This window comes from Belonocnema kinseyi, chromosome 9, assembly GCF_010883055.1.
Source record: "Belonocnema kinseyi isolate 2016_QV_RU_SX_M_011 chromosome 9, B_treatae_v1, whole genome shotgun sequence".
Taxonomy (NCBI): domain Eukaryota; kingdom Metazoa; phylum Arthropoda; class Insecta; order Hymenoptera; family Cynipidae; genus Belonocnema; species Belonocnema kinseyi.
Window position 1 is genome coordinate 58,256,646 of NC_046665.1, and position 12,229 is coordinate 58,268,874.

General features: G+C 30.6%; 2 protein-coding genes across 2 annotated transcripts in view; one reads left to right on the forward strand and one right to left on the reverse strand.

Annotated features, from left to right (window-relative positions):
• The window catches only part of LOC117179745 (centrosomin), a 136,733-nt gene extending 136,522 nt beyond the window's left edge, over window positions 1-211 (reverse strand). Inside the window, exon 1 of the mRNA XM_033371811.1 lies at window positions 3-211. Within this exon, the coding sequence (XP_033227702.1) occupies window positions 3-52 (50 nt within the window). The 5' untranslated portion in view covers window positions 53-211. The remainder of the gene's footprint in view (window positions 1-2) is intronic.
• A 3,596-nt stretch (window positions 212-3,807) lies between these two features.
• LOC117179718 (golgin subfamily A member 1) overlaps window positions 3,808-12,229 on the forward strand; it is a 44,137-nt gene continuing 35,715 nt past the window's right edge. The window contains exon 1 of the mRNA XM_033371761.1: window positions 3,808-4,437. Coding sequence (XP_033227652.1) covers window positions 4,327-4,437 — 111 coding nt within the window. The 5' untranslated portion in view covers window positions 3,808-4,326. The remainder of the gene's footprint in view (window positions 4,438-12,229) is intronic.

Genomic DNA, 12,229 nt, shown 5'->3' on the forward strand with positions numbered 1-12,229 from the left:
ACATTTCGAAGCAGTTCACCGACGCCACCGTGTCGTCCGGATAATCACCCATCTTCTCAGCAATTATGGCACTTTTTTGCACTTTTTGGCACAGAATCGAACACTATTTTGCCATTAAAACCCACTTTTTGTCCCCTGCGAGGCATGTACGCGAACGATATTCTACAAACCGTCAATTTCAAAACAAACGTTTAACCCGTTTGGTTCTCAACTTCTCCGACGCCGTGCTAGTTACGCACTGTGCTCATTGGCCAATTTCTCAACAGTGCTGCCAATCTCTAAAGTAAAATTTAGGGGAAATTAAGAGCCGCTAGGCAGCACTAGCGCCTCATTCGAAGTTTCGCGAATATTCAAATTGGATAAAACAATAGTTACTTTTTTACATAAACTATTAATACAATTTTTATTTTTATTATAAAATAAGGAAAAATTAGTTAAAAATTCATTTCTTTGGTTAAAAATTGAATTATTCCTATTATGATTTATCCTTTTGATTGGAGTGGAGCTCATTTATGGCTTTTAGCATTTATTTGATCTTCAAACAGTTTAATTATTAAAACAATTTTCATAAATGGCTCTTCTTTAAAGAATAAGTTTAATTCATTATCTTGCGTTGTAAATTTACAAGAACTATTACTTATTTAAACAATTTTTAATTAAAAATTAAGAGTTTGTCCTTTTTTCTACAAGTCAATTTGTTTACGGAGTCGACTAAGAATGTCTACCCGGTGACTCTTTTCTATATTGCTTTGCAAATTTGCGAGAACTATTAGTTATTTAAACAATTTTATTTAAAAAATTAAGAGTTTGAAGTTTATACTGCGAGTTAATTTGTTTTCGAAATCAACTAGGAATGCACATTCGATGACTGTTTTCTTTGAAAATCTACAACTATTAATTATTTTAAAAATGTTTATCAACATATTTATAGCTTGGTTATTTTTCAAGAAAGAAAAAGTTTTCGAAGTTAACTAAGATTATCTTTGTAATATTGAAAAGAGTTTCATAAAACGTTTAGAATTTGGCTATTTTGTAACGAATAGGATCATTTTTTACTAAGGTTTAATTACAATGCAGCTAATTACAAGTTTGCTCGAAGTACTCGCTTTCACCTAAACGTTTGGTCCAATGAGAGGAAAACTGCAGAAAACCACCTCCCGAGTTTAGTCGGGTTTTCAAAATTCGAGCACACCACCCGGTCTTTCGTCGTATATGGTACCCATGCGAAATCGTGTATAAATAGAAGTTATTAAAGTAAAAATCATTATCGTGGTATTTTCTTGAACTTAATTTCTTGAACTTAACAGCGTGTAAGAGCTTCTAGTATGTTTGAAAATTCATGTATTTTAGAAAAATATCCTCTTGTTTGGTTGAAAATTGATACTTCTTATTTTAGAATGTATGCAGTTGTTTTTAAAATGTGCCGTTTTTGGCTAAATTGAACTGTTTTTTATATCAAACAAAAACCTTTTTTTTTGTTGAAATACCAATTATCATATTTTCTGTTGAGAATGATCTTTTTGGTTGGAAATTCAACTATTTGGTTGAAAGATGAACTATACTTTGCTAAATATTAATTTTTTTGGTTGAACATTCATAATTTTAATTAAAACCTAATTACTTTGGTTGAAAATTGAAGTTTTTTTATCAAAATTAATTTTTTTCAACTAAAAGTTTAACTATTCCATTTTCATTGTTTAAAAACGTATATACTTTTGTTCAAAATGAAAACAATTTGTTTGCAAATTTATGTATTATGGTAAACATTCATCTTACTTGAATGAAAATTAATACTTTTTAGTTGAAAACTGATGTATTTTCGTTTAAAAAAATGTGTCATTTTTAGTTAAATTTAACTGTTTTTATTACAAAACAAAAACATTTTTTTTTGAAATAACACATACTATTTTCTGTTGAGAATTATCTTTCTGGTTGAAAATTCAAATATTTTGTTAAAAGATGAACTATGCTTTACTAAAAATAAATTTTTTTGGTTGAAGATTAATAACTTGTGTTGAAACTTAATTTCTTGGGTTGAAAATTGAACTTTTTTGTTTAAAAGTAATTTTAAACTAGAAATGTAAGAATTCCAACTTTATGTTTGAAAATTTATATACTTTTGTTAAAAATGAAACAATTTGTTTGAAAATTCCTGTATTTAGAAAAAAGTGATTTTGTTTGTTTTAAATTTGATCCCTTTTTGTTGAAAATTCGTGTATTTTGTTAAAAAACGTGTCCTTTTTGGTTAAATTTAACTGTTTTTGAGAAAAAGAAGAACATTTTTTTCGAAATAATAATTATTATATTTTCTGTGGTGAATTATCTTTTTGTTTGAAAATTCAAGTATTTTAGTAAAAAAATCGTCTTGCTTGGTTGAAAATTGATCCCTTTTACTTAAAAATTTATGTATTTTTTTAAACAATGTGCCCATTTTGTCTAAATTTAACTGCTTTTTTATTTTAAACAAAAATTCTTTTACTTGAAATAACAATTATTATATTTTTTGTTGAGAATTATCTTTTTGATTGAAAATTAAACTAGTTGCTTGAAGATTTATCATTTTAGTTCAAAGTAATATGCTTTTCCAAAATTCATGTATTTAGTTTTAAATTCGTTTTGCTTGATTGAAAATTTATCTGGTTTAGTTGATAATTCAACTATTTGGTTGAAAACTCATTTACATATTTTGTTAAATACTCGTTTTCTTTATTGAAAATTCGTGTTTTTGGTTAAGAAATTTGACTTCTTATTTGAAAATAATTTTTTTGTTTAAAATGCATGTCTAAAAATTTTATTATTTAATTTTTATCATTGTATTTTTTCAAAAATTCTCTTTTCTATTGGAAAATGATTCTTTATGACAGAAAATTCTTTTCTTTTTTGGTTTAAAATGAATGTTTTCAACTGAATCTTTAATTATTCTATTTTTTTTTTGAAAATGCATTTTTTAAGTTAAAACTCAAGTCTTTTGTTCAAAAACTGATCTTTTTTATTGAAAAATTATTCTTCTTGACTTAAAATTTGTTTCCTTTTTAATTTAAAATCAAATTTTGAAACTGAAAACTGTAATATTTTAATTTTTGTCGAAAGTGCGTTTCTCTACTTATTTTATATTTCATGTATTTTGTTAAATAATTCTTCTTTCTTGTTAAAAATTTATTTGTACTTTGTTAAAATATGTTTTTTTTTTGTAGTGGAAATGTAACTATACAATTTTTGGTTAAAAAATTATCTTTTTTAACAGAAAATTCAACTATTTAGTTGAAGATTTATCTATATTTTATTAAAAAATAATACTTTTGCTTGAAAAAGTCGGATTTCTGCTGGGTTTATCTCGAAACTGAAGTGCTTTTGTTAAAAAATATAACGAAAATGATTAAAACACGTATTTTGAAAAAATATTTCAATATACAATAATGTCAGATTTGTAAAATTCAGAACCGAAAAAAGGATGAATAAATTAAACACTTTTATTATTAACTTGCATAAAAAAGCAATTTCACTTTTCTCAAATTTGTATTTTCGCTTAACTTTTACTAAAGCTACAAGCGCTAATTGGCTAATTCCACAACAGTTCTGCCAATCCCTAAAATGAGGATTCCAAATTTACCAAGGCTGTCCAGAAAAAGTCCCTCTCGTCATTTGTTGATAATAATTCTTATAACTTTGACAGTTTCAACAAGTTAATAATTAATTTTCTCAAAAAAATCACAAAGTTCATTACAAATTCCTGTCTTTTAAACAACAATATTCTTTATTTGTTCCTTTACAAAAGTTATCTTTCACAATGCGAGAAATAGTTGAAGTAATTTTAAAAATTGCTCTTGGGTCTGCAGTGCTCAGTTCGTGTAATAACCTCACTTTAAATATTCTCCAGATAATATTATATCCTTTTTTAATTGCTTTTGCAGTTTACATCACATCAAATTACATCTCATTTTAAACAAGTCTTAAATAAAGACTCCTCTTTTTAAACTTCCCGCTTAAAATCTAGTTATTTTCAAGTTTGACTTAAGGAGTTTTGAGGTTAAGCTGTTACGTCATTTTACTATTGCGTCGTTCCAAATTCAGTATGGCTGCCAAATCGTGTATTTCTGCTGTGAGAAAGGTTGCTTTACATCAATCGCCGGTTCAGTAATTATTATTACGCTGAACGAAATGAAAATCAGTGAAAAAATGAAGAATAAGCTTCCGCGCTTAGTTTCCTCGGAATCGGTGATTTGAGTGCAGTTGAAGTTGACCCAAATCTCTTATCGTTTGTGACGTTGACATTTGACAGGTGGTTTACTGTCATCCACCTAATCCTTATCAATAAAAGGCTACATTATGTTTGCCAGCTTAAAGAACAAAATACGCGAAGAAATTGGGAGTGATGTTTCCACCGTCGTCAGAAATGCAGGCAGTGTCCGTGGAATTAATTCTAAACACCTGTCTCAGGTAATTTTTATGTTTGTTTTTCTAGTTAGAGAGATTGTTAACATAGTTCTGACCTCGTATTAAATGGATAAGTGACAAATGTTAGATTAAAGCATAGTTGTGTTGTAGTAATGTTTTTCTGGGACTTTTTTATTTATTAGTTTCTAAAGTTTCAGTAAGGCAGATTTTCTTATTGACGAATTAATTAATGTCTTTTATTTTATCGTTTTATTGGATTAAAGTACAGATTCAATTGTATTTCGAACAATGACTTTCAGGTCATTGATAACATTGTTCGTTACTCGCTTCATTCGTATTCACGGTTGATTCATGTTTCTCTCTTTCAATTCGATTCGTGTAATTAAAGTTTATAAATAGAAACTTGATCCGCTTTAATAGGATTCAGTAAGATATTATATTTTTTTATTTTTTTGCAATTAAAGTCGTTTGTCGAAAAGAGGCCTAACCACTAGGATATCAATTTCGAGAAAAAAATGAGAATAAGCATAAGCATCAGAATAAGAATAATAATCTGATTTATATTATTTGAACTGAAAATTTAACTATTCCATTTTTTATGGAAAATGTATCATTTTTACTTGAAATTTCATGTTTATAATCGAAATTTCGTCCTTTTTTGTAGAAAATTAAACGTCTTGGTTAAAAATTCATCTTTGTGGTTGAAAATGAATGTGTTTTAATTTTAAATTAAACTATTATCTTAATAAATTCGCTTTGTTTGAATATTCATGTATTTTAATGAAGACACTTCTTTTCTTGGTAGACAACAAATTTTCTTGCTTAAAAGCTCATCTTTTTGATTGAAAATCCACATGTTTGGTTTAAAAAATTATATTTTTTAATTGAAAGTTAAACTGTTTTGTTAAAAATGAATGTTTTTTTTTCACTGAGAATTGAACGTTTCCATTTCTGGTGGAAAATATATAATTTTTAGTTGAAAATTCATGTATTTTATTGAAATTTCATCCTTTTTAGTGGAAATTAATCACTTGTTTTCAACATTAATATTTTACATTCTCATCAAGGGAAGGTATTAGATTTGTGTAAAATTTGCCCAAACAGGTTTTTGCGAATCTGTCTATCTTTGTGTGCGTGTGCATATCTCTCTCTCTCTCTCTCTGTGTGTGTGTGTGTGTGTGTGTGTGTGTGAGCCTGTGAGTTTGTAGATTTTTAGTTTGTGAGCACGATAACTTTCGAAAGAATTGACAGATTGGATTGGCTTTTCGTATACTCTTTAAATGTCCTAAAATAAAGGTCAGGTTCGTTAGCCAGCTATTTTGGATAAAAATTCAAAAAGTGAGCGTATTTTGAAAATTTTTGAGACAACTGTTTTTCAAAATTGAAAAATTTTCTGTACTGATATTCATAGTATTCAAACAGGCGAACACTTTATCCTAATGACTTTTTTCTATAAAACCAAAATTTGCCAGAGTTATAGCATTTACAAAATACAAAAAACACACGAAAATCAACATTTTAAGCCAAATAACGCACGATCTGGAAAAAAGTAAAGAGAAGAAAAGTGTTTCTTTTCCAATGCCCTACAAGATTATGAAAAAAAAAGTTTTTGGTTTCGGACGTAAAGGAGCCTTCATGACAATTTCAGCAAAATTCATAATTTTTTGATCAATTTTATGATTTTTTTAAAACAAATTTAATAAACAAATGCATTATGGGGTCATCTGACATGCGACACAAGCTGAGCCAAAATAAATAGATAACATTTTTTTCACCGAAGGTAGAGCAAAAAAAATGTTTGTAAATGTTTTTTTTTACATTCTCATCAGAGAAGGTATTAGATATGTGTAAATGTTAAGAACCCGCCCCCTCCCCTCAGTTTTTGTCAAATTCCCATGTTTTGAGACCTCTTAAATCCGAAAAATAATTTTATACGAATGTGTCTGTCTGTCGGTCTGTCTGTATGTATTTATACCTATATGTCTGTCAGCACGATAACTTTAAAAAAAAGTAACTCTATTAGATTGGCCTCTAGTACACTCTTTAAGTGTCCTAAACTAAAGATTAAGTTCGTTAGCCAGCCATTATAGATAAAAATGCAAAAAGTTAGCGCCTTTTGAATATTTTTGAGACCATTTTTTCAAAATTCAAGAATTCTCTGCACATTTTCACTGTATTTCAAATATTCACTTAAAAAAATGTAAGTAAGAGTGTGTGTGTGTGTGTGTGTAGGTGTATGTACATATATACATAATTTAGAAGTAAAAAACGGCACGAATGCTCAGTAGACCGTATGTGTCAAGTTTAAATCATAAAGAAAACTTTGCGAATGAGCAAATTTAGTTTATGGAAAAACGAAAAAAGTTGCAATAAAACGTTGAATAGTCCAATTTTTTAAAAAGAATGCGCATTTTCATGAACGGGACAATGAAATTTCGTCTGTTTTAATACCAATGCAAGTTACGAATTATAGTAAACACTTATGGGAATGATATAAAATTTCAGGGATAAACTCGAGTGCGAAGCACGAAATACGTGATGAGAATGTGTTCGTTAAAGCCGAAGGAACTTTAACAAAAGAGAATTTACAATCACGAAATTACTGTTGTCGATACTTTCACCTTTAGTTTTAAAAAGTCTGTGTAAAAAGATCGAGCGCTTAGCGCGAGGTAAATAAATTATCGAGCGCTTAGCGCGAGATAAATATAATGGAAATATAATAATATATAATAAATATAATGGAAAATGTTAGAATATCATGTATTTTAATGATGGCACGTCTTTTTTGTGGTAAAAAAATAATCTTCTTGCGTAAAATTCTGATTTTTGTTTGAAAATCCATATACTTGATTTAAAAAATGATCTTTTTTAATTGAAAATTAAACTGTTTTGTTGAAAATTAATTTTTTCATTGATAATTGAACTTTTCTATTTTTGGTGGAAAATATATCATTTTTAGTTAAAACCTCATGTATTTTATTAAAATTTCATGTTTTGTTATGCACAATATTTTTTTTCCATCCTAATTTACGTTTTTTTAATGGTAAAATAATTACTCTTTTTTGCTGAAAATTAAAAAAATGTATCATTTTATTTGAAAATTCATGTATTTTATTGAAAATATGTCTTTTTTGTTGAAAATCAATCTTTTTGTTTGAAAAAATGCATATCTTCTTCCGAAAACTTACCTTCTTGAATTCAAAATTTAACTAGTTCATTTTTAGTTGAAAATTCATGTTTATAATGGAAATTTCGTCTATTTTTTGTTGTTGAAAATTAAACGTTTTGGTTAAAAATTCATTTTTAAAGTGAAAACTTCATGTTAGTGGTAGCACAATTATCTTTTTTTTTTAATTGAAAATTTAATTATTTTGTTGAAGAGTCATTTTTTTTTGTTTTGTTTTTTTTTGGTTGAAAATTATTTTTTGTAACTGAAAATCTAACTATTCCATCTTTGATGGAAAGTGTTTTTTTCAATTTTATGTAATTTCATGATTGTATTATCAATCTATTGTCTTCAATTTTTAGTTGAAAATTCATGTATGTTATAGTTCTTTTTGGTTGAAAATTCATATCTTTAGCTGAACATTTTTTTAAGTTGAACATTAAACTATTTTGTTTTGAATGAAAATTAATTATTTTAACTGAAAACTAATTTTCTCCACTTTTTATCAAAAATGTATAATTTTTAGTGGAAAATTAGTTGAAAGTTTAGTTGAAAATTCAGGCTATTAACGAGTGAAAGCTTGGCACATCTAAGAGCGCCGATGATAAGGACGATTAGTTAAAGAGAATATTCCGGGTACAATCGTTGCAACTCCCTTATAAGGTATCTACACCTCTCTTTCTTTCCATTCTCATTGGCTATGATGTTTTTGTCAGCTGGTGCCGAAAATTCGATAACGAACATGGTTCGCTTCTCGAAGTCAAGAAGAACCATGTCTGGCCTCGAGTGTGCAACAGAAACAATTGTTGAGAATATAAAGTTTCAGTATATGCGGCACTTCCCATTCTCGACAATTGACTCGATTTCCTTAGGAGCATTTAGAGGAGCGATATTAAGGTTAATGCCGTGAGAGTGACAGGGATGGTAATAAAGCACTCTTAGTGCCGCATTATACCTTTGGATGTAGGTCGTTCCCGCATGAGTTGGGCAACTAGATAGTATGTGAGCCAAATGCTCGGGGTGTGCATGACACGCCCTACAGCTATCATCGGGAATGTCTTGGCTCAAAATGTGGCGGCGGTATGTTAAGATGAAAATGACACCGTCTTGGCATGCCAAAATGAAACCCTCCGTGTCAGACTTCAATTCGGATGATTAAAGGAAAGCAAAAGTTAGCTCACACGACATTGACTGATCCTCCACATTTCTGAGGAAGATACCGTGCATCCTCTTATCGAGGAGCTGTTCACGAAAGTTTTTTTCTTGTGCTTCTTAATCCGGGCTTTCAGGAGTGAGTACTCGAGATAGATAAGATTTGATGCATTTTGCTCACACCTAATACTGAAGTTAAATCCGAGTGTTTCAGCAGCGTCCTCCGCTGCTTTGTAGAGAAACGCTCCTTTGCCCACTTCTTCGTGCTTCCTGACCATTTTAAGAAGAGGGTCTCTTCCATTTGCGACTTTATGTGCTGTACCCAGAATAATACTGTTGTGAAGACATTCAAGTTTCAATATTCTGCGACCGCCTTGACAGCATGAGATGTAGAGTCGCGGAACAGAAGACTTAAGATGCATGCTTTTTTTCATGTGCATAACCTTTCTTGTCTCGATATCAAGAGGTCTAAGCTCTTTTTTCGTCCATGGAACCACTCCAAATGAATAGAGTAATACCGGGACGGAAAGCATGTCCATTGCAGATACTTTGTTCCTTGCTGACAGTTCGGAAGACCAAATCTGCGGGATGAGACGTTTGTATCTGCTTCGGAGAGTATCCTTTATAGATGTGAAATCCTGAATGCGGCTCTGTGGCACGCCCAGGTATGTATAAGTCTCTCCAGCGCAAAGGTGTCGTATAGCGCTTCTATCGACGAGATCAGGGTCTTCAGGGATGCTATTAAATTTTCCTCGCTTCAGATAAACCTTCGCGCATTTTGTCTAACCCAAATTCCATTCTAATTTCCTTAGTATATCGTTCGACAATCCCTAGAGCTAGATGTAGTTGCTCTTTGTTCTTAGCATAGATCTTAAGATCGTCCATGTAAAATACATGAGTGACCTTGTACTTTCGATCTGCAGGTTTGCCACAAAAGTACCCGTCGGAATGGCGAAGTGCTAGAGATAGTGGCAATAATGTAAGGCAAAAGAGGAGTGGGCTCATGGTGTCGTCCTGAAAGACACCTCTCGGAAACGTGACCTTGTTAGTTGTCACACGATTTTTTCCAGATGAGATAGTAAATCTGGTTTTCCAAAGCGGCATCAATCTCTCTATGCACCTCACGATTTGCGGATGAACCTTTAAGCTTTCCAAAAGACAGATGATAAGTCTATGGGAGGTCGAATCGAAAGCCTTCCGATAATTAATCCAGGCCATCGATAGGTCACGCTGGTAGAATGCTGCATCTTTGGCAGACACATCTGTCGATGAGCAGGTTCTCCGGACATCCCGCTACGCCTTTCTTTGAGCCTCGCTGTTCATACATTTCTTGCCACACAGGTTCAATTGCCCGAACAATCCTATCATTTAGGATAGTTGTGAATATCTTATACAGTGTGTTCAGATAAGTAATTGGCCTGTAATTTTTCGGGTCAACTAAGTTGTTTATTTTCGGCAGGAGTATTGTGCGCCCTTCCAACCAACCACTCAGGAATTGGCTCTTGCGACTTTAAATATGAGGTGAAAATACGGTCCAGTCTATGCTGCACTTCGTAGACTTCTCTCCAAAATACTTCGACCTCCTCTGGTTTGTGCGGGTGGTCGACAGTAACTTGGAAGAGTCAAGATAGGTCAGAGAGAAACTGTTGATTTTCTCTGACCCACTTCTCCCTCCGCTCTATACTTCTCTTAGCGTCAGATAGTATCCCTATTCTCTCAACAATATGCTGCCTGATGGTGAGCAGCTTTGACTTGTTAAGTGTGTGATAACGGGTCCGGAGTTCGCGTGCAAACTTTCGAACCTTGGCGATAAAATTATTGCCAGATGTGATGTAGTCAACCACACACTGAATGCGGGACACGTACTGTCCTGCCCAGTCTATCTTTATGGCGAGTTGATGCATTCGTCTTTTGGTCTTATGATCAACCGTTGTTTTTGTTTTACGGTTCTCATCGGCCAAAGCTCTAACTGCATTATACACGCAACAATTAATAGTCCAGAGGTCGGATTCTTCGGAAAAATGTTCACAACGCTCGTCATCCATTTCAGCCAGATATTTAGGCTTGAGCATAGCTCTTCCTCTATCTGATGCCTACCCGCGGTTGGTCTTATTGTCGCCTTTCTTTCTCTGTTGCCGGTTTGTTCTGGCTGTGGTAGAGTAGGCGTTCCGCTTACGTAACCCCTTTTTTGGAGTAGTTCGACATGGTTTCGCAGAAGTTGATGTGAAAAGTGCGAAAGCTCCGGGAGTTTCTCGCACCACAGAGCATGCAGTCGTGCCATGTATTTTTTGTGAATAATCGATCATTTTTAATATAAAATTCATGTATTTTATTGAAAACTCCTCTTTTTTAGTAAAAAATTATTCTTCTTGGTTAAAAATTAATTATTTTGGTTGAAAATTAATTTTTTAACTGTAAATGGAACTATTCCTTTTTTGTAAAAAAAAGTCTCATTTTTAGTAGAAAATTATTGTTCTTCGTTAAAATTTAATTTTTTGGATTAAAAATGCATATTTTTGGTTGAAAATTATTTCTTTTTTTTACTGAAAATGTTACTATTTCATTTTTGTTGAAAATGTATAATTTTTAGTTGAAAATTCATGTATTTTATTTAAAACTTCTTTTGTTTGGTAGTAAATTAATCTTCTTGGTTAAAAATCCATTGTTTTGGTTGAAAATTCATAACTTTGGTAGAAAATATATCTTTTTAAATTAAAAATTAAACTATTTCGTTCAAAAATTCGTTATATTGTAGTTGAAAATGAATTTTTTTATCTGAAAATTTAACTACTGTATCTTTCGTGAAAATGTATCATTTTTATTTAAAAATTAACTCAATTTATTGAAAATCGTCCATTTTTTGGTAGAAAATTATTCTTGTTGGTTAAAAATTCGTGTGTTTGGTAGAAAATGTATCTTTTTTAACTGAAAACTTAACCATTCATTTTTAGTTGAAAATTCAACTATTTAGTTGAAAATTAATGTATTTTATTACAATTTAGTCATGGATTTATCTTTAGTTAATTTCGTATAATTAAAGTTGATAAATAGACATTTGTTCTAATTTAATAGGATTCAATTAATAACATAATTATTTGTGTCTATATTTAAGCCTTTTGTCGAAAATAAGCCTGACCACTGAAATGTCGATTTCGAGAAAATTAATATAAAGTAAACGAACTATGTAAGAATGATTCATTATATGAATACTTTAAAATCAGACTAGTGAACTATTTCATTAAGTTTGAACTTAAAATGTAAACTAATTTGTTGAAAGTTGGTTTTGTTTGACAATTTTTTTTTTATTTGTAAATTTAACTATAAATTTTCAATAAAGTGAACAGACATTTCTTACGTGCGAAGTATAAAAATATATAATGTAAAAATATAGTAATATTATATAAGATATAAAATATTTCTACTAAGATCCCTTTTCCAGGAGGCCTAACGATAATTTTGGAAATGCAGTTTTGCGGCCACCCTACTATAATATTTTTTTTTAGTAATTTATTTGCC